Genomic DNA, 24,031 nt, shown 5'->3' with positions numbered 1-24,031 from the left:
TGAACTGCTAAGTCAAGAACTAGTACGATATAAACTTTCTATTAGCAAGGAATGAACTAAACCAGCAGGCTTGAAACTGCTTCACGGGTTTAAATTTAATAACGCTGGTGCTGCCAATTTTAATTTTATCTGGCCATAAAATAAATTAACTTGCGTTTATTGAGACCTCTAATGATGCCATGGACCAAAACACATATCCTAATGCTTGTCATTTTTGGCGTGTAATTTCTCTCATCAAACATACTGCCGCATGTTCTGCGTTTGCCGTCACGCGTCCAGCGCATTACTGTTACGAGCCTTTTTGCTGGTAATGTGAGTGTTTAGGCAATATATGAATCCGTAGCTTTCCATAACAGCATTAAAAACCTGACACGCGAACCACAATCAGGAAACTGTTGTTGGTGATAGCAGCTGTTGAGTGAAATTGATGTAGCTGATCACCCTCCTCCTATTGTCCCATAAAAGTTTATTTTTGTCTTTCTGATGTTTATTTTTGCAACAACAGCTGCTTATTGATCTTTAAGACGGGAAATAAAACATCTTTTTTTTTTTTTTCACGTCATAGAGCAACATGGAATGCTAGGATAAAAATGCTTTTTTTTTTAGATTTTACTAATATAGTACAGTTCATAAGCTCTTCATCCTATTGTAAATCTTGTTGCCATCCAAACTGTATTATGTTTAAGCTAAGGCATGCTGGCATAATGCAAACACAGACTGAAGATAAGATTCATTAGATTACCAGCCATCATTTCTGAAAATATATTCTATTTAAAGGGTTACTCTAAGTACTATAGCTACTTCAGCTTAATGAAGTGGTTTTAGTGCAAGGTCATAGTCTTATCACATTTTCAACGTGAAACAGTGCCAGACTGTTTCAAGATATTTGAGATTTTTAAAGGTTTAATTCCACCTCCAGTTCCTAGTTATAGCCAGTCTATGTCAATCTGATCTGCATCGTACCTCCAAACATTTCACATGGACAAAGAGAGAGAGACACTATTATTTTAGGGGTGTGTATAAAGGTGTGACAAGAGGCACGTTGTTCTGGGAAATTTTACATGACTTACAAAATAACATTTATAGAACTGAAATGTAATTTAGAACAATAACAATGTATCTTATTTTCACAGACTGATTTATACACACATTTATTGTAGTTTAAAGACACATAACTGGGAGTATTATTGCTGTGGAGCTCTGTTATACACTCAGACACATCAACAATATGGAGCTCCTAGAAAAGAGGGACGTTAAGATAGTAAAGAGGGTCAGAGGGGCTTGGGTCGAAAATAGGGACTGTCCCTTCTAAATAGGGACACTTGGGAGGTATGCTATAATGATGTACTTTTGGAGAGCAGTCAACACCACTACGGCCTCAATTAGTCACAGGTAAGAGCACTCCTCTTGGCTAACAGTGCTGTGTGGCACTTCACTGGCATATTTAAAGATTCCTCTGTCAAAGTGGCCTGTATATCCTAACTTGCTACTTTCAATCATTTTGTGTGTTCTACTTGTGGTATAGCATGTGTTCTTATACGACTCTACCTTATGATTCTGGTTAGTCATTTGGTTAATTTGCATGAATTTTTAAGTAAACATTCTAAACACTAAAATGAATTAAGAAGTATGTTTTTACACCTACCTTCCTTTATAAAACTTACATTTTTTATTAATCACCCAATATTCTAGATGGTGATTAAATTTATTGATTCGTTAAATGGTTACTCCAACCCGTGTAACTTTGAAAAAAATAATAATAATGCCATATATTTCCCACTTACTAACTTTCCAGACATAAAGAAGTATGGAGAGAATCGTGAAGTTACCAATAAGTCATAGAAACCTATTACTATTTTAGTGGGTTATCCATAGTAACAGTACAAGATTTGGGATGCTTTTGCTACTGAAATTCAAGGAGGATACATTTAAAGGGACACTATAGTCACCAGAACAACTGCAGCTTATTGAATTTGTTCTGGTGTGTAGAATCAGAGAAAATGCAGTGTTTACATTACAGCCTAGTGATAACTTCACTGGCCACTCCTCATATAGCTGTTCGAGATCCTTCCTGGGTCATGGCTGCCTAAAATGCATCCAAACATTCAGTGTCTCCTCCCTCTGCATGCAGACACTGAACTTTCTTCATAACGATTCATTGATTCAATTCATCTCTAGGAGGAGATGCTGATTGGCCAGGGTTGTGTTTGAATCATGCTGGCTCTGCCCCTGATCTGCCTCCTTCACAGTCTCAGCCAATCCTATGGGGAAGCATTGTGACTGGCTCAGAACAACACTTCCGATAATGTCAGCAGACAGCTTGCTATTCTGAGGCCGACAGGGGCAGAGCCAGCAGTTTCAGGCTTGAATACAAGTACAATATTACTATATTTAGGGAGGTAAGAGAGGGCCAGGTGGATTTAACACTATAGGGTCAGAAATACATGTTTGTGTTCCTGACCCTATAGTGCTCCTTTAAATTAGAAAAAAATATATACAGGTAACAGAGGATAATTAATCTGGGGGGAAATTATCCTATTCTTACACATCTTAAAAACGTATTGGCAGAATGGACTACACTGGGTTATAAATATATTCCACATTATAAGAACTCCTAAATGTATCCTTTAGTTCTAAAATAAAATTACCAATATAAATGTACTTCCTACATATAAACTTTGCAGACAGTAAGACATTCAGCCAGGAGAAGGTTTAAGAAATTACCTTAGGTTCAGATTGGTCTTGGTTACATCACTCAATAGTCAACCATGAAATGTCTGTACCAATATATTGTCTCATATTGATTTTAACAGCTAAAAGTCCATGCGGCCTTGTATTGACATTAACAGGATTGCATGGGTAATTTGTCATATTAGGACTAAATATTGTGTGTGTGCATGTTACTGGCAGTAAAAACAATCAATTTACACTTAGAACATAACACGAAAGGTCACACAACAACTAAAGGGAAATACTTTAGAAGAGCAGAACAGTTGGCATGCTTGGCTGTGCATGCACGAGTTCTCCAAAAGATTCTACTAGCTAAAGTGGGAGATAACAGGATCATGCAAGAAATGGTAACACATGTTTCTTTATATATAAAAGAAAAGTGTCCTCTCCTATAGCACAGACTAGACTTAAAGGGTCTTGGTATAAATGGGACTTCAAAAGGTTAAAATGTGTTAAGTATATGGAGATGTGCATAGTTAGAGAACATATGCTTAAAAATCTTTTTAAAATTTTAGTAAATATGTATCAATTTACTATCAATCGTGTTTTACACTTTTATACCCACAATCTTGTTCAGGCAACTATTTCGACGGAATAAAACCTCAAAAATAAATTGCAGGAAACAATAATAGGAAAATAATTAATGCAAATCTCATAAAACAGTTTTAGCAAAGAGCCCCTAGATGTGCAATATCTGGGGCATGAGTCATCCCAACAAAACACATCATCTCTCTAAACATTGACAATGGCACATATAAAGCAGTCACACACAGAGAAAAGAACAAAGACATATAGACAAAACAATGTAGCATCAAATATAGGAGAAAAAACATGAAATACACATTTTAATTCTTCTGTAAAATTTCCACACTGAACAGCATGATAATACCATAAATTAGCAGTGAATTCAATGTTGTACGTCTGAAATGCTTCTCTATGAAAAGTATTGCATTGTACCAGAGATCAGCAATCCCGATGATCTCCTCATGGAAGTAGCAGCCAGATTACAGGTACAGTGGAACCTCGGAACTCGAACATTCCCGTTTACGATCAATTCGGAAGTCGAACTAGAGGTACTACCATGTTCTTAAGCGTTGCCGGAATCCCCATAGGAAGGCATTGAATAATGCTTTCCTATGGGGAGTTCTAATGCGTGTTCGCTGACAGCTGCAGGGGAGGAGTGTGGGCAGAGCCTAACCCAGCGCCGAGGGATGGGATGGGGGGTAGGGGTGAGAGGGGCACTGTAAGGTCCTGCAGTGCCAGGCAAGAGGGTTTATTTTCATGGCACTGGAGAGTCCCTTTAAGTTCTAGTTCAGAGGTTCTACTGTAAGTTCAAAGGCTTTTTTAAAACTTTTTTTTTATTTTAGCAATGGAGGCCCTAAATCTAAAGTAAAAAAAAAAAAAAAAAAAAGCACACTAACAAAAAATAAATAAATTAATTTCTAACGTTGGTGTTCTTTTAAGTGCTTTGGATTTTTTCCTCCTCTGACAGAGTTGGAAAAATGTAACAACCTACGCAAATCTACTAATTTACTATAATGATTTCATAAGCTTCAGACACATTTATTTCAATAAAAGGACTGAATTCATATAGAAATATGAAAGCTAAATATGGCTTAATATAGCTAAACATTCCTCACATTTTCAAAAGTTTATAGTATTTTATCAAAAGATCAAGCAACACATCTTGTGTTTATGTCTAGTGAGTTAAATTAGCTTAATATTAAAAAAAATCTATCCGTGGCAACTCTCCTGTTTTTGAATGCAGTCTTACTTCAATTTCTTTGCTGATATATTTATGTGTGTGTATATGTGTGTGTGTGTGAGTGTATATATCAATATATATATATATATATATATATATAGTTTTTTGTTTTTTTTGCCACGTTAAAGAATGTTGCGTAAAAAAACAAAAACAAATTTGTTTTAAACTAAACCCTTCTTTTCTATCCTTATTCTACCTTCTTTTTTACAGAAGTGGGAGGAATAGTTTTAAAGCATGTGGGGATATCAATTCTGTTTGTTTATGTGCTGCTGACAATTCAGCTCTGTGTTGCAAGCTAACCAGGTGTGCACATGTTTAGTCGTGTAGTATAATATGCATTCATGCATGAACAGAGCATCTTCATTTGCTGTCAAGAATAGCAATCATATTGTACTAGAAGTACTTACAAATTTCACAATGTGGCTCCAAAAAAATCTAAGAATTTAGACACAATGTCCCATATCAAACGCTCTTTCTGTTGTTACTTTGTTAAAAACAATATTATTATTTTTATTTTCATTAACAAAGATTACATTATTTTGCTGCAAAGCAGTATACTTACACACAGAAATTTGAAGGACTCTATAAATTGCAAATCAGAGTAGTGCCAGGAATACAAAGCTGAATTCCTGGCACTATCGCTCCCCCTGTCTTCCCCCTCCCTCTCGCTAACACCCCCCGCCCCCTGCTTTTTTTGGGAGCATTATTATTGTGATTGTTTCTATTGAATATTGGTCTCTGAAGAAGTCCCATTAAGGACAAAACGCATAAGACCAAAATTGCTTTTTAATCACTACTTTTAAATTGTGATCAATAAATCTTTTTTTCTACTGATCCACCTGTTGGAATCCTGTATGGTTCCTGAAACTGGGTGATACCTGATCCTGAGAGAGAGATACCAGCCCCCCAAATATCAGGGGAGGCACCATTAGAGCGTATTTAACTTCAAATGCCGTGAGCGCAATCTTTAGCAGGGGTTATTATATATTTATCAACTGTATTACGCTATGTTCTGTTTTATTATATTTTAGGTTCAACAGCTGTATCCCACGTATATTATACTAATTAGCTATACTTTATGTATGGAGAGTGTGTCCTCTTTTTTTCATTTCACAAAAAGTGCGGATTTCAATAGAAAATGGCACTTTTATAAAGTTAGCTTGTTACAATCAGTCAATCAGACAGCCATTCCTGTTACTTGCTGGTTTGGTTAGCTCAGTGGAGCTAAACTCAAGAAGCACACAATTAGTATGAGCCCTGCCTTGCAAAGACTTCTTATTGAGCTACGTTGAGAAGTCTGTGATTGGACAGCAACAGAAAGTCAAGGCGGGGTTAGAAGAGGAGGGCTTGCAAAGACGGCAAGCAAGAGATCTGCAACTTTTAAAAAATATATAACCCCACTGATTTTTTTAATATTAAATTCATACCTGTTTTCATTGGGGGTACATCTACTAACATTGATTTTTATATATTTTTTGTATTTGAGCAGTGGGGTGTCAATTTAACAGTAAGTCAACTCACTGAGGGCAATGGTGCAATTCTAAGGTGTCTGCTTCCACACTCCAAAACCGCTAGGACTTCAAATGGTAGTCCAGCAAAAAGTATTATAGCATGTCGCCCAACATTTTAAATGGAGTGAGCCAAAAGTGGGGCATGTCAATATTAGAGGTTTAGGTGGGGGTGTGGCCAAGGGCGGGGCTATTCTGTGGAATTTTAGGTGACTTACTAATAACAATTTATGCAACTAAAATGTAATTTCTAAAAAGAACCATGTATCTTATTTATACAGACTAATTTCTAAACACATTTCTTGTATATTAAAGACATATTACTGTGGATATTATTGCTGTGGAGCCATTAGAAAAGAGAGATATTGGAAAAGAAAAGAGGTAAAGTGAGATTTATGCACCCATTTATAATATCTATAATGTAAAAATATGCATCATTTTGTGTACTGCATATCTTTTTTCCCTCTTTTGGTTACTTCTTCTTACTTGAACTGTGAAGCAAATGGGGTGAAAATGTGCCTATGTGAGAATGCTTTCCTATGGACTGGCTGAATGCGCGCGCTGCTCTTGCCGCACATGTGCATTCAGCCGATGACGTCGGAAGGAGGAGGAGAGTCCCCAGCGCCGAGGGAGCCCGGCGCTGGAGAAAGGTAAGATTTTAACCCCTTAATCCCCCTTTAGCCAGGCGGGAGGGGGGCCATGAGGGTGGGGGCACCTTAGGGCCATGAAAACGAGTTTGTTTTCCTGGCACTATAGTGGTCCTTTAAGATACGGAGTAGCCTCCTGAAGGTTATAGAATACACCCTTCAGCCAGTCCCTAAATGTAATTCTTTGCTTTATTTATGAAACTCATAAGGAAAGAACAAAACAAAACAAGCTGAAAACACAGAAGAAAAGGCTGTGTTTAGCTTAGTTACACTTCACTCTAATTTCACATCATGATTCCACCTACTCCTCACATTACTAGAGCTTTCACAATCCCTTTCTCTCTCTTACCTTTCCATTCAACAGCTTCCCACACACATCTAGCTTGTTTCCTCAGTTTATCTAGATATATGCAACTCGAACTCGTCTGCCTCTTTTGTTCTTATACCCCCACTTCTTCCAGTTCAAAGCCTATTTTTGGAGGACCCTGTTCACTGCGTTTCTTTTGTGTTTGTAAATTATTTGCTATTTTATATACATTGTAAAAAAAATCCTGATAATAATAATAACAACCTGGTCAGATGTTGCTGCCAAAAGGAAAACTATATGTTACAAGGCCATCCTTAAACATTTAAAAAAAAAAAAAAAATTGAGCTGTAGGTTTTTACATGTTATTTTTCAAACTTGTATTTTTGCTCCTTCTTGTGATTGTCAGATAATAAAATCCCACCAATGTGGACTGTTTGAAAAACTTATTGTGGGGAAAAAACTTGGACATTTATGAATAAGGGTGATTAAATTGGGGAGTTTCTGTTTCCAAAAATCCTAATTTCGTTCAATCAGGTGAATCAGGAACACTGCATTAACTTGTGTTTTACTCAACAATACAATGAAATACACAATCATGCTCGATCACATTGTCACACTTTGCATGAGGACGTTAACCATTCAATCAATTTGATTCAATGCTTCTCTGTAGGAAGCATTTGACTGGAGCATCACAGAAATTGCTGTGCATTAACTTTACTATGTTACTTCTACTGCTATTATTATTATTATTATTATTATTATTATTTTTTAATACTGAAAAAGGTGGCCTTGGAATCCAAAAGGCCACTATGTAGTGTTCATTTGAAGTGACACCACATCACAGAAAACATAGTCAAGGTATCCAAAAGAATACCTGAGCACATTGATGGTATATAATATGAACCTGAAGCCATTTAAATATCCACGTTTATTCTTTAATAAGTCACGCAGATTAGCAATTATGATTTTATGCAAATGTGACTGATAAGTGAAGGCTAGAATCTGGAATGTCATGTTTTTATTTGTTATCAGACAGAAAGACATTTCATTCATAGCACTGCGAGACTGCAGATTGAGATATAAAGTAAACAGTAGAGAGGGAACGCAAACCACAATTGGTGCAGACCGAACAGGAGTCTGCACTACCTCCCTTAATCTCAGAGATCCAAAGAAGTACAGGCACAGAATAGCTCAGAAGATGGCAGCTTTATGGGATCAAAGTGCACATCAGTGACGTTTCGACTTTTCATTTTAAAACGTCACCGATGTGCTCTTTGCTCCAGTAGAGCCGCTATCTTCTGAGCTGTTATGTGTCCGGACTACTTTGGAATGCAGAGATTAAAAAATAAAATCATGCACACCTGTGGGTATTGTGTTTCATCGTACCGTGTTCGTGAAATTGATAGCTAATTTACAAAAGCTGCTATTTTTCATGCCATGCATACTGAAAGCCCGAATGCAACAAATAATATTTGTCATGATGAATAAGCAATATATCGATGACAGAAAAAGTTAAAATATATGAAAGCAATTTACTAAAAGTGCGGTACTTAAAATAACTACTGGATACTGATATCAACCATCTTTAACAACATGTAATATCTATGGAAAATGGAACAAAGCAAGTATAGGAAGTGCATTTGATATATTTACTATTTTAATCGTTTATTTGTCTTCACTGATGTTAAAATTGTGTACCATCACAAGCATATCTATCTATCTATAGTAGTATAAAACAACTGAATTGTCTTGTACAGGTCCATATAGGCAACAAATAATTCCACAATTCTCAAAGCAAACTCTGTGCAAAAACAGATAATAACTTAAGGGACACTTGCAGTACAATTACATTTTGGCACTCACTGAGATTGGGGGGGGGGTTGCAAATGTGGGTGCCAGCAATCCAGGTTAGTAGTCAAGCCATGATAAAATGGTTTGACTGGTTACTGAAGGGGCGGAACCAGTGCACTCCTAACACCATAATCACTATAGAAGGCTGTAGTGGTTATGGTGCATGGAGTATTCCTTTGACATATAGAAGTAATCTGTCATCTAAACAATCAAATATTGCAACAGCAGGTATCTATCATCAGTATTAGTTAAACACAGCTATAATGTAAGATAATTATATTTCACTTACTTGCAGGAGAAGGGGTGCTGCACCCGCTTGTCGGAGGGTGACCCTGAAATCCATGCAGGGCAGGAAGAGAAAGACCACCAATGACGGGTGGAAACAGGAAAGGGTAGTGGGTGGCTGGGTAGTGATTCATATGTCCATTCACCGCTGGTACAGGACATGAACGGCTGCTGGTTGTCATATCAAGTTCTCATGGAGCCCAATTAATTTATCTACGAATATGATCCAGCATGGTGTCTGGCTGTCTAGCTGTGTGTCATGGAGGGGAAATACATGAAACACTCATAAAGTATTTTAGCCAGATTAAGGGACAATTCCAAAAACAAGAGGTATGTTTTATCGATATGTACTCCTCAGCTTGATAGTAATAAAAATCCACTGTCACCTTCAAAATGTCCTTCCCCTTCAAAGTTTTGAGATCATGAGGAATATGTATTTAATCAGTGATCCTTGTTTTGAAATACATTCTTTCCAGATTCCTGAAATGAATTAAATAAACAATAGCAAATGGTTAACATGATTATTTAACAAAAATAGTAAAATTTTATACTGTATATTCAAGCAATTCTACAAACATTTCCAGTAGATATGTCTATATGCTTTTTATGCTGGATGTTACAGCATTAAAGGGTATATGAAGTAAAGCATTAAACAGTCACCTCACAGGTTTTATGTTTACTTATTACTATATTTAAACAGGTATGACAAATTAAAGGAACACTATAGTCACCAAAATAGCGTTAGCTTAATGAAGCAGTTTTGGTGTATAGATCATGCCCCTGCAGACTCACAGCTCAGTTCGGAAGTTAAATCACTTTGTTTATGCAGCCCTAGTCAAACCTCCCTGCATGTGACTTACACAGCCTTTATAAACACTTCCTGTAAAGAAACATCTAATGTTTAAACTTCCTTTATTGCAAATTCTGTTTAATTTAACATTTCTTATCTCATGCTCTGTTAATAGCTTGGTAGACCTTGCAGGAGTCTTCTGTACGTAATTAAAGTTAAATTTACAGAGCAGGAGATAAAAATGCTAACGTAAATTACCTCTGAAAATAGAACCATTTTTTTTTTAATGCAGGCTGTGTGAGTCACAGCATGGGGAGGTGTGGCTAGGGCTGCATTAACAGAAACAAAAGTGATTTAACTCCTAAATGGCAGTGAATTGAGCAGTGAAACTTCAGAGGCATGATCTGCACATCAAAATTGCTTCATTAAGCTAAAGTTATTTTCATGACTATAGTGTTAATTTAAATAAATGTAGACATTTACATTTCTTTACTCTGCAACAGACCACCTCCATCTTAGCTCCCTGCCAATCATTGTTATTAGTTTGGTCCTTTGTACCTGGCAGCAAGCATAGAGAAAGCAGAGAAATTAAACAATGGATTATGATGTAATTTTGTAAATGTTTAATAAAAATGTAAAAGAAAACAGAGCACATCAAACAAAACAGGTTAACACAAATCACAGGTGATTTTCAATCTTTATCCAACACAGTAAACGCCAGGGAAGTGTCAATTTCCCTTTAAAACATGAAATATGAGATCTGTAATTGTGTGCATTGGGGTTTAAAAGGACACGCTAAGCACAAAAACAACTTGTTGTTTGCCAGGGTATATTGTCATACCCCTCAATGGTGTATGCACAATTTGCAATTTCAAATAAAATATATTTATTGCAAACTTTTTTTTCATTTTGATATTATAACATAACAACAGTCAGAGAGCTCACAGCGGATGATGCCACAGGACTCTGAATGCTGAATACAGAGTCTCTGTATACTGCTCTGCAAGCCCAGTGTCCTTTGGTTCTGCTTTGAAGTTATAAGTACATGGAACTTTAATCACATGTAGGAGACTCCTGCAAGGTTTGGAAGGATATTATTAAAAGAGAAGATAATAAATTCTAAATGTTACATATATGGTGGAGCTGCCCAAGAATTCAACCAATATGGGAACTCATATATAAAATAATAGCCGAGATAAGTAATATCCACTTAAACTTTTCACCAGAAACTGCTTTATTGCATATTTATATTAATAAATTAAACAAAAAAAACGAAATACTAGTTATTCACTGTTTTATGGCCATAAAGATGTGGATAGCAAGACTATGGAAAAAAAACAGATATTCCTAATATATATCAATTAAAAGACCAAATCCTGAATCAATTGGAGATGGAGAAAGGAATAACCTGGTATACCGATAATAAAAAACAAAATCTACTAAGAGAGGTATACAACTCCCTTATAATAGACATAAACCATATAGAATAGAAATTGTTTAACAAATATAAAGATTAAGAGATAACCCAATATATTTTGTTTGTTTTATCGCATGTTGAAATGTATGAATGTATATAAACTAATCATAGATGAGGGATAAATATATGCAATTAATAATTTTCTTTTTTAATGTTAAAAGGAATAATGACATTCTATGGTTTGGATATAAATGTATGCTACTGTTTTTTATGGTTGATTCATATCAGAATCATGTTTTATGGATTAAGTATATGTGGAAAAAATATAATGTTTTGAAAAAATTTAATAAAAAGGATAAAAAAAAAAAAAGAAATTCTAAATTAAACAGATTGTGCAATAGGGGAAGTATAAACATTAGATCTCTCTTTACAGGAAGTGTTTATTAAGGCTGTGCACATTACTTGCAGGGAAATGTGACTAGGACTGTATAAATATAGTTAGTTAACTTCTAAATGGCAGAGAATTCAGCAGTGAGACTACAGGGGCATGATCTACACATCAAAACTGTATCATTAGGGGCGTGGTCTGACCGTCGATGAGACTAGACGTGTCTCACTAGGGCTCCCGGTGAAACGCGCCCTAAATAGCAAAAATTAGCGACCTTATTCTATTTTTCGTTACCCCAAGATACCTGCAGACATGGAGAAGAGGCTCCCCAAAAAACAGCAGAAACGGGGCGCGGAATCGGCGGTACAATCCTGGACCTCATGTCGGCACAGAAACAGGGCCGGCTAGGGTCCCAAGATGGCGTCGGCACGACCCCACAGGCATCGCCTCGTGCAGACAGGGAGGCCTCCCCCGACGACCGGGACACTGTGCTAGCCAAACTAGCTGAGGTGAGGACATTCCTGGCAGGCGAAATTGCTAAATCTACGGCGGTCCTCCAGGCCGAGATTGGGGCCCTGGGTGAGCGTACCGCACAGCTAGAGGACCGCGTGGAGGCCTCGACTCAGGCCCATAACGCCATGGTGGGGAGGGTGAACGGCATGGCGGCGCAACTGGTGGCAATGGATCTCGCATTTGAAGACTTAGCCAATCGGTCCCGGAGAAACAATGTCCGCCTGCGAGGCCTACCCGAGAGCGTTGATGAGGACCTGCAGGGGCTCCTACTTACCGTCCTGAAACCGCTCCTCCCGCAATTACCAGAGGATCAGTGGCACATGGAGAGGGCTCACAGGGCCTTCAGGGGCCAGAGGAACTACGTCAATTCCCCGAGGGATGTCGTCGTCTGCTTCCTCTACTACCGCACTAAGGAGGCGTTAATGAAAAAGAGCCGAGAGGGGCCCATACGATGTGCCGGAAAGGTGGTTACCCTGTTCCACGATCTAGCCCCCTCCACACTGCAACGGAGGAGGGAATGGCGGCCCATCACGGAGGCCCTGTGTACAGCCGGCATCAGGTATGTGTGGGGGTTCCCCTTCAAGCTGATGGTGTTCCGGGGAGATCGAGCGCACGTTCTCACACCGGGAGGGGACCCCCACCGCCTGCTTAACGGCCTGGGCGTACAACCGCCTTCTGACCTACCTGATGTGGCGATGTACCCGGAGGATCTCCCTCGTCTGGCTTCGTAGTGGAAGGAAGCAGGACCGAGAGGACGCCGTTGAAGGCTGCTAGTATCGTATTGCCTTACAGATGGTCTCCCTGGTTTCCCCATCCTCTGCTGGCCAGTGCCTTGCGGAAGGCTGAAGGTTTTTCCCCGACATAATTAATTGGGGTGGGGTATGGGACGGAGCTCAGAGTTGAGGGTGTGGGGCCTGTTTTTTCACCTTGTCCCCCCCCCTCCCCCTGTATTCGCTGCCCAGCCTTTTCCTTGGGGCCTGCGGGGTCACCTACCTCCAGTTGCGGGAGGTCTGCGGAGTGCCCTTCTCCTCCTCTGTCACCGGGGTGTTTTCTTGCCCGGGGGGGCTTGGGATGGCTTGCCGTTTGTTTGGGAGGGGGATTGGGTTCTGCTTCTGCCTGCGGTACATTATTGTGTCATGGGGAGTAACTCACCTGGAGGCGAACTTCCAAAGAGAGAAGAACGGACAGGACTCCTCCGGGTTTGTTTATTGTTTGTCTTTTCCCCTGCTTTGTTCCCTACTAATTCACGCTCGGCGTCTCTGCTCCCCCCCTGGGGGGCGCCATCTACCTGGTCGAGGCTGCGGGGGCTTCGGTTTACCTCCCCGTCCAGCAGTGCCTGGACTCCGGCCCTGTTTTCCGCGGCCGGGAGGTCTGCGCCCCCGGGGGGAATAGAGACGGCTGGGGTTGTATGGTTGGCGATATCTACACCCTTGCGGTGTCTAGGATGTAGCGGTTATGCACTAAATAATAATTTAAAAAAAATAAAAATAAATAAAAAATATGTACCGTATATACTCGAGTATAAGCCGAGTTTTTCAGCCCATTTTTTGGGCTGAAAAACCCCAACTCGGCTTATACTCGAGTCAAGGTCTGTATTATGGCAATTTGCATTGCCATAATACAGACTGGGGGGAGAGGGGGGCTGGCAGAGCTGTAACTTACCTGTTCTGCAGCTCCTGTCAGCTCTCTCCTCCTCTGCGGCGTCCGGTCAGCACCTCGGTCAGCTCCCAGTGTAAATCTCGCGAGAGCCGCGGCTCTCGCGAGATTTACACTGGGAGCTGACAGAAGAGCAGAACGGACGGCGCAGAGGAGGAGAGAGCTGACAGGAGCTGCAGAACAGGTAAGTTACAGCTCTGCCAGCCCCCCTCTCCCCCCCACTGAACTGCCACTGGACCACCAGGGAAGGAGAGCCCCCCTCCCTGCCATATATCAAGCAGGGAGGGGGGACGAAAAAAAAATAATAATAATAATAATAATAAAAAAAAATAATAATAAAAAAAAAATTAATAATAACAAAAAAAGGGGTATAAGGACCACTATGGGAGGGGGGGGGGGTATAAGGACCACTATGGGAGGGAGGGGGTGGGTTAAGGACCACTATGGGAGGGAGGGGGTGGGTTAAGGACCACTATGGGAGGGAGGGGGGTATAAGGACCACTATGGGAGGGAGGGGGGGGATAAGGACCACTATGGGAGGGAGGGGGGGATAATGACCACTATGGGAGGGAGGGGGGTATAAGGACCACTATGGGAGGGAGGGGGGGGATAAGGACCACTATGGGAGGGAGGGGGGGGATAAGGACCACTATGGGAGGGAGGGGGGGGATAAGGACCACTATGGGAGGGAGGGGGGTATAAGGACCACTATGGGAGGGAGGGGGGGATAAGGACCACTATGGGAGGGAGGGGGGGATAAGGACCACTATGGGAGGGAGGGGGGTATAAGGACCACTATGGGAGGGAGGGGGGGATAAGGACCACTATGGGAGGGAGGGGGGGGGATAAGGACCACTATTGGAGGGAGGGGGGTATAAGGACCACTATGGGAGGGAGGGGGGGGATAAGGACCACTATGGGAGGGAGGGGGGGATAAGGACCACTATGGGAGGGAGGGGGGTATAAGGACCACTATGGGAGGGAGGGGGGGGATAAGGACCACTATGGGAGGGAGGGGGGGGGATAAGGACCACTATTGGAGGGAGGGGGGTATAAGGACCACTATGGGAGGGAGGGGGGGTATAAGGACCACTATGGGAGGGGGTGGGATAAGGACCACTATGGGAGGGAGGGGGGGTATAAGGACCACTATGGGAGGGAGGGGGGTATATGGACCACTATGGGAGGCATGGGGGGGGATAAGGAACACTATGGGAGGGAGAAGGGGGATAAGGACCACTATGAGAGGGAGGGGGTGGGATAAGGACCACTATGGGAGGGGAGGGGGAAGTAAGGACCACTAGGGGAGGGGAGGGTAAGGGCCACTAGGGGAGGGGTGAATCAGGACCACTGGGGGGGGTGAAGGAACACGGGGGTGGGGAGGTAAGGACCACTGAGGGAGGAGGAGAGGAAGTCAGGACATATGGGGGGGGGAGGGGGTGGCAAATTTTTTTTTGCCTACGGCGGCAAATATCCTTGCACCGGCCCTGCACACACTGCATTCACACACTGCATTCATACACACACACACTGCATTCATGCACACACACACTGCACTCATACACACACACACTGCACTCATACACACACACACTGCACTCATACACACTCTGCACTCATACACACTCTGCACTCATACACACTCTGCACTCATACACACACTCTGCACTCATACACACACACATACGCACACACTGCATTCATTATACACACACTGTAAATAAATATTCAATTAATATTTTTTTTTTAGGATCTAATTTTATTTAGAAATTTACCAGTAGCTGCTGCATTTCCCACCCTAGTCTTATACTCGAGTCAATAAGTTTTCCCAGTTTTTTTGGATAAAATTAGGGGCCTCGGCTTATATTCGGGTCGGCTTATACTCGAGTATATACGGTATATATGTTTATGATAAAATTGTATGATAAAACCGGAACAAAAGGGACAAAAAGCAAAGCAGTATAATAGCCTGATGTATGCTGTTTGCCAAGTTACATTTTGCTTTTCATCTACAAAAAAAAGGAGAAAAATCTGTTCAAAAAACAAGAAAAACTTTATGCGTATATTGTTAACACAGCATAATCTGCAACCGTTTTGTGACCAAATGTCCGCATGTGCAACACTTCACAGGTGGCGCCATATATGGCTAATTTGTTTGTTCACTTTTAGGTAGGCCTAGGGCTTGTTTTTTATAGAGGGGAGGGGGTCTGCTAGGGAGATGGAGGGTCTGAGGGATGGTTGAGTTCCCTAACGGGGTGCGACATGCCTGATACTAGTGTCTCCCTTTTTTTCTCCCCAGTTTGTTTCTTGGACGGGGTCCGATGCTCTACTGCCTACGAACACCCGCGTAACGCAGGGTTAACACCACTTAGTCGATACGGGTGCCAGTGGAGGGTGTGCATATTTTTTCGCTATCACTTTTACAAATTATACTCTAACATTTGAACCTGTCAGGGTACCTGTGGTCTCTACCTCCGAAAGAGGTAGAGACTTAGCTGTTCCTCCATCCAGACGGTCTGATGGCTCCCTTCCCCGCGGTCTATCCGGTCATGCTAGGCCGGCCGCGAGGGAGTGACTGCCTTTTACAGCATCTAGGCAGGAAGTAGTCATCAGGACACTCCCCCGGAACAACCTGTCAGTCAATGGCTGCAGGACCAATCAGGACGCCTTGGAGGCGTGGTTACTGCTCTGAACAGGGTATTTAACAGAGCTTCTTTCATTAGCTCATTGCCCTGTCGTGGTTCTAGCTTGTTCTAGTCACTCAGTGCTTGTGTATTCTATTATCCCTTTTGGTTTTGACCCGGCTTGTTTACCTTACTCTGCTTATCTCTGTTACCCTTGATTCGGCTTGTCTCTCGCTTACCTGTCTTCTGTTACCCTCGACCTCGGCTTGTCTTTGACCATTCTATACTGTACTACTTACGTTAGTCCGGCCATTCTAAGGTCCGGTATACGTATCTGGCTACTGTTTGTACTCTGCGTGTTGGATCCCTGTCCCGATCCTGACAGAACCTTACAAATTTCAGAATTTCAAAAAATAAATAAAAAATAAAAAACAACAAAATAGTAAACCAAATAAAAATAACAAAAATTATTACTAATCAAACTTTGATGATAAAAATACGTAACTATACACGAGAAAACCGAACAGCAAGGGGTACAACCTTTTTAATATTGTAATGTCATGTAATGCGGGTGGCCGCTGTTACACCCTGGGTGCGACATATATTTTGATTTATTGTGATGAGACTGGGTGCCACGTGCCGCATATCCACCCATTCGACATTAATTGAGTGCCTTTTAGGGGGCCCTCTGAGTAGTACTGGCTCGTTCAAGCTGCATAGGCGGGGGTTATGTTTCCTAGGTTTGGGATAATGCTGGTTTTGATGCCTGAATCCGTCTATATTGTATGATATTCCATGTTTTCTCCTGCCTTCCTCTATGTCTTAGGACTAAATGTAGTCGGTTGACAAACATCGTGTAGTGCACCTCTAGTATATGCCATGTAGCTCTCTTCTGATGCCTGTTTGATTGAGCCTTAGTGGCTCCTGTGTGGCCGGGGGGGGAAGGGTGGGTCTACTCGATTGGGGATGGGTATTTTCAAGATGGTGGTCCACATAGGGAAGTGCGGTTAGGTTTTGATGTCGCCCCCTCTGTCCTAAATATTCGCCTATTGCCCAGAAAATTGGAGCACTCCCCTCACTCCTTGGTCTTTTACACCTTAACCAACTGTTAGTATGGAACTTTGTGAGGGATATATATTGCCGACAGGCGTTGATTTCGCCCCCCACCAGAGCGCGGATTAGGCGGAGGGTAAGGGACCTAAGGTGAGATATCCAGGGTCTATTGTGGGGAATGAAGGGCTAGCCTGGGGATGTTGGAGGGGTGGACGCGGCCTGACCGGAAGCAGGGAGTAGTGGCCCCCCTTTAGCTGAAGTGGTTTTCAGGGAGGTGGGTCTAAATAGTGGATGGGGTCAGCTCAACAAGGGGGTCACCGCAGTTTATTTGCGCAGGGTGGGGATCCGAGATGGATACGGAGTGGGCTAACACTATACTATTAAGTTCTCTATAGAATATGTGGGGCGCGGGGAGGCGGGGCTTTAGGGATCCTCAGTATCCTCCACGCGTTGATCATAAAGGGGACGAGGGCTACCCACTATGTTCTGGCAAGTGGTAAGATCAGAATTTTCACTGCATCGGAACGTATCCGGATGCCTTTCTTTCTGTACTTTACTTTCTTCCTTCTTCCTCTTTTCTTTTCCCTTCCTGACCCTTCCCATCCTTTTTCGCTCTTGGGGGTTGGCGGACGAGTGGAACATCCCGATACGGATCCCTGTCACTCGGGGGGTTCTTCCTACTACAAACAGAGGCAGCAGAGTATTAGCGGTGTGTAACGTATTGCACAATGGCGATTAAGATTACCACTTTAAATGTTAAGGGTCTTAACGCCCCTAAAAAGAGACGTCTAATGTTTAGGGACATTGCTTACCTACAGGAGACTCACCTACCCAAACAGGCTAATTTCCGATTGTGCGACCATGTCTACACGGGCTCCTTTGAAGCCAGGTCACATCAAACGCTCTTGCCCCTTCCAGCTGTCAGCCCAGGATGTGGACCCGGGGGGACGATACATTATAGTTACCGGAACTCTGCATTCCCACATCGTACACCTGATAAACATCTACGCCCCGAATCAGCCGGATGCTGGTTTCTGGTCTACACTGCGTGATAAGGTTGCCGCACTACCGCATGGCATGATTCTTCTGGGAGGAGATTTTAATGCCACACCATGTCCGGCGATGGATAGGAGCTCCAGGGCTGGAGGTCTGAGATCGCAGGGACGCAGGGGGCAGGACCGTCAGCTTAAGACTTTTATAGCGGATACGGGACTGGTGGATGCTTGGAGGGCGCAACATCCTGTGGACAGAGATTATACGTTTTATTCTGCTCCCCATGGAACCTATTCTAGAATAGACCTATTCCTACTAAATGCAACAAGCCTCTCCAGGCTCTCGAGCTCAGAGGTTGGGAATATCTCCTGGTCTGACCATGCTGACCAGATATCATAGCGGCGGCCCAGGGACAGTTTACTTTCTACGAGAGACTTTGTAGAGATGAATCTGCCCCCAAAGGGATGATCACCCTCCTATACGCTCATCTTAGTACGGAAACTAAAGAATGGGGTAGACTGGCGTACATTAATAGATGGGAGCAGGACCTCGGGGAAGAACTAGAAGGTATCGAATGGCAGGAGATCTGGAAAGCAACCAAGAGCGCCTCTATATGTGTCACACAACAAGAACAGGCATGGAAAACCATGCTCAGATGGTATACTACCCCGATAACTTTGCACAAAATGCACAAGCTAGATTCTGATGATTGTTGGAGGAGCTGTGGTTTCCGAGGTACGTATCTCCACATGTGGTGGGAATGCCCGACACTCCAAGGTTTTTGGAAGGCTGTTGAAAATCTACTAAGGCAGACATCCGGCAAACCCCTCCCCTAGACCCATGGATCTATCTTTTAAATAGAACTATCGAGGGATGGACGAGGAGGGAACAGAAATTAGTGCGGACAATGACCTTGAGTGCACGTAGATCTGTAGCAGCAGCATGGTTAACACCTGGGGGACCGGAGTTCTTGGGGTGATCTCTAGGATAAGGGAAAGCAGGATCATGGAGGATCTCACTGCCAGAATGAGAGGAACCATAGCAACTTTCCAAAGGGTTTGGGAACCCTGGGACAATAGTGTCTTGGGCACTGGGGATGCTTAATGGGACAGAATCAGGATCTCTGCCTGGCTCCGATACAGCCAGATTGACGGTGGTCGGGGGTTCCCTAGCTTGTTCGCCTCCCCTCCCCCCCCCTCCATATTCCTTAGTCCTTTTCTCCATTCTTTCTTTTCTCTTTCTCTCTTCTCTTCATATTTTTCTTCTTGTTACATAACCCTTGGTATATGAGGGTGTTTTCTTATATTCTGACTTTCTCTTACTTATATTGTCTCAGTTTACATGGACATTGTTCCTTCCTAGCACAGGCATATGTGTCCTGACGGAGAGATGGTGATCCCTAGGGCTCATCCTAATTTGGGTAGTCTTGGGGCTATTGCTCGGGGTACAAGGCCTGTCTAGTAGTACAACATAGATGGAGAGAGGCAGGTAGTCTAGAATTCCAGAGGTAGCTTACCTATAGGATCAATCTTTAATTTGAGCTCTGGAGGATGTCATTTAACATTGTATACTACTGCACAAGCTTTATTATAGAGCTGTTTTTCGCTATGCCTCTTTTACACAACAGTAAGGAACTTAACTGATGTCACTATAAAAACGAAAATCCTCGATAGGGGGCAAGTGGTACGGAATTCATAAAGTGGCTTGTCGTATATGCTAAAGGTGATATTTTTGTATTTCAATGTATGTTCTTGTATATTTTGGCTTCTGCGCAAGCCTACAAGTTGTATTACTCTTGCATTGCCTATCGTGTGCAAAAATAAAGAATAAAAAAAAAAAAAACTATCATTAAGCTAAGTTTTGGTGATCATAGTGTCTCTTTCATAAATATTTTGAATGCAGAGTGCTTGCTGTTGTAAACTATTTTGAGTGTAATCATGTATAAAGCAATGGCTACCTTAGACCATGGTATCCAACAATTCATGCTCAGCCAGTTTTTTCAACGTAGTTGGAAACTGCTTCTGGCAACTGAAGTGCAAGCAAGAAGATGACGTCGGCCACAAGGGACAGGGTCAGTAACGTATAATTAACCCTCCCCTGCACTCCTTGGCCACTGCACTGCCAGCAGAGCAGTGGAGTACAAAGGGGGGGAAGGGGGTGTCCACCCCGGGTGCCACTCAGTCGGGGGGTGCCACACTATGTACCTTCTGCTGGTACAGACATTATCTCTCCCTTGCAGCTCCGGCGCTCAGTCATTGAGTCAGAGCACAAGGAGGGGTTTCCCAGCATGTGTTCTGACTCACACTGATCAGCAGGGAGGTTATTGTGGAGTGTACCAGCAGGGGGCGCAGAGTCAGTTTTCTCCCCTGCACGGCCACTCTGAACATGCAGGGGATCCGAGTCAGCCTGTCTAAATCCCCTGCATCTGCTGCACTGCCTGATCCTGGAATGGAGCTGGTTGGAGGCTGAAAGAGCTGAGACAGCCCCTGCTGCTCCTGCACCCCCTGAATGTTGAGTTAATATTATTCACACTGTAACATCCCCCTACCCTCCCTGCCATTATGCCCAATGCTCTAGGTGTGCCCCTGCAGCGGAGCAGTTACCATCAGGGGTCTTTGCAAATTATGCAAAGACCCGAGACAGTGACAAATCTGCTTTAAGGTTTTTTTTTTTGTTTATGTGCAATAGAGTTTATTTGTGGATCCATTGTCACAAAGTAAAGGAAGGGGTGATACACTTAAAGGAACTGTATAGGTAAAAAATGCATATCCTTTTTTCCCCGAGCAGCAAACATTGTGTCCATAAATGCTTCCCCCCCAAATAGTGTAAAAATTAGCTTTAGAAGTACCTATTTGAATCTTTACTTTGATCAGGTTCTCTGCTCCTCGTCTGATTTCATGTCATATCTCACTGATTTCTGTATTTCAGACAGACTTTCCACTAATGGCCATGTTCCAGTGATTCTCTATGAGAATCAGTAATGACATGCCTTACTGTGCGTGCCAGAGCTTTGCTCAGTTCAACACATGCCCACAATTCCTAACCAAGCCTCCTCGGAGTCCACAGCATTCAAGCACTAGAACTTACAAAACACATCACACACACAAACATTTTCTCACCACATTAGGTATGTTATAATGTAATATGATTTAAAGCGGCACTGTAGTTTCGCCTGCGTTCTGTCTAAAACGACAGGATGTTCGGGAAATGTGAAAGGAGTCTTTGTGGGAACACGGAGAAGGTGAGAATTGTGGGAAAATTTCTCTGACCACCGGAAATAAAGCACACTTTGCTCCTCCGCTGGTCATACATAGGAAACCTCCATAAGACAAATAGTCCCTACTTTGTGATTTTAAAGAAAACTAGAGCAGACAGGAAGAAATGAAGAACAGATCCTGACAGAGGGAGAGAAGAGGAATCGATTGGGGAAAGGTAAGTTCGGCATGACAGTGCCGCTTTAATATAAACAAAAACAATAAATATAAATAAACTCAAAAATACCTGTAGAGTTTTGTGCTATCTCTTTCTCTCTCTCTCTCTCTCTCTCTATATATATATATATATATATATATATATCAGTATCTCTCTCTCTCTCTCTCTCTCTCTCTCTCTCTCTATATATATATATATATATATATCTGTTAATCTATCTCTCTCTAGGGAGGTGGCAAGTGAGGTTGACTGACAGGAGGTGGCAAGTGAGGTTGACTGACAGGGGAGGGGTTAACAGTGGATAGTGAGGTTGGCTGGCAGGGCAGGGGCTAACAGTGGGTAGGGAGGTTAGCTGACTGGGATTGGTAGGGAATAAGTTAACAGTGGGTAGGGAGGTTGGTTGGCTGGGACTGAAGGAAAATATATTACTTGTATTACAGGGAGAGGGGGAGGTTCTGCAGTGCAGTCTGTGTTAACATTCCTTACACTAGAGAAAACATGCCTCTAGTTTAATTGGCTGCCAAATGTAAGTTTCTTTCAGAAATTGGGAATCAGGAACATGTTGAAATGTGAAAGGAGGTGGCTAAGGAGGCTGGGTTACACTCCTGGAATCAGCAAAACACTTTACATCACTGCAGGAAAACTACACATAATTGAAAGAAAATAAACTAACCACAGGTATTTTGAGCTTTTTAGCTTTAATTTAAGCTTAACTTGTTTAGCTGTCTGGAGTATCCCTTTAAGACCAGGCAATTAGGCATAAAATATCCCTCTCTTGGTATTAAGGCCAGTTGTCTCAGAGACACCCATGCCTTAGTACAGGCTTCCCGAAATTCTGGCCCTCCAGATGTTGCTGAACTACAACTCCCATGATTATCAGCCTATTTCATTCATAGAATCATGGGAGTTGTAGTTCAGCAACATCTGGAGGGAGTTTCGGGAAGCCTGTCTTAGTATAAACAAAAGTAGGGGGCAGGGTATCCTAGTCTATCTAGTCTATTTATAGTCTAGATCTAGTCTATCATATATCCATTAAACTCTAACTCAAAATGTATCTAGTGAAAGATGGGCTAGGATTCATTTGAATCAGTTATAAAAAATAGAAAAATAAAATCTCACATTCGTTTCCTAAATCACTATGAAGTTAACTAAAACTGTCAAGTAGCTACTGACAAAAAGATTTATAATTAAATTCTGCACAATTGTAGAATTAGAAGTATAATTAGACTAATTAGAGTAGGTGTGTTTAATTTTTTTAATTGTTAAACACTAGCAGGGTGCATGCATTCAATTTCCCATCATTATTCAAGTTGTATAAGTGGTTTTAAATAAACATAACATTCTATTTAATTATGTTGAGATCCGTATTTATTAAGTTTATCCAAAAGAGGAAATGTGTTTTAAAATACCAGATTGTTAATGCACACTTTTCAACCATTTCAAATTGACAAAGATGGATGCTTATAAGTTAGGAATGTGAGAGGGGGTGTGGCTAGGGGCAGGGCTGTTCTGAGAATTATTAGGTGACTTAGTAATAACAATTCATGTAACTAAAATGTAATTTAGAGCAAGGACAATGTATCTTATGGACTGCTGCTTTTGATCAGTCTATCATTTAATAACAAAACAAAAGAAAATCCAGAAAACAAAAACGCATGTCAAAAAAGTTATAAATTGATTTGATAAATAAATTTGATAAGTATTTGATCCCCAATCAATCTGCAATATTTCTGGCTCCCAGGTGTCTTTTATACAAGTAACGAGCTGAGATTACAAGCACTCTCTTTAAGGGAGTGCTCCTAATTTCAGCTCGTTACCTGTATAAAAGATACCTGTCCACAGAAGCAATCAATCAATCAATCAGAATCCAAACTCTCCACCATGGCCAAGTCCAAAGAACTGTCCAAGGATGTCAGGGACAAGATTGTAGACTGAGTCTCCCTTGGTCTGGTGCTCAATGCAAGATCTCACCTCGTGGAGTTTTAATGATCATGAGAACGGTGAGGAATCAGCCCAGAACTACAAGGGAGGATCTTGTTAATGATCTCAAGGCAGCTGGGACCATAGTCACC

At 41.9% G+C, this 24,031-nt stretch overlaps 1 protein-coding gene across 2 annotated transcripts in view; it reads right to left on the bottom strand.

Moving 5' to 3' along the window:
- RARB (retinoic acid receptor beta) overlaps positions 1-24,031 on the bottom strand; it is an 895,445-nt gene that overhangs the window by 517,090 nt on the left and 354,324 nt on the right. For both annotated transcript variants that reach the window (XM_063452189.1, XM_063452190.1), the window contains one exon: positions 9,098-9,573. In XM_063452189.1, the coding sequence (XP_063308259.1) occupies positions 9,098-9,275 (178 nt within the window). In that variant the 5' untranslated portion in view covers positions 9,276-9,573. The remainder of the gene's footprint in view (positions 1-9,097; positions 9,574-24,031) is intronic.

Source organism: Pelobates fuscus, chromosome 4 (genome assembly GCF_036172605.1).
Source record: "Pelobates fuscus isolate aPelFus1 chromosome 4, aPelFus1.pri, whole genome shotgun sequence".
Taxonomy (NCBI): Eukaryota; Metazoa; Chordata; class Amphibia; order Anura; family Pelobatidae; genus Pelobates; species Pelobates fuscus.
This window is presented reverse-complemented; position numbering and strand designations above follow the sequence as displayed.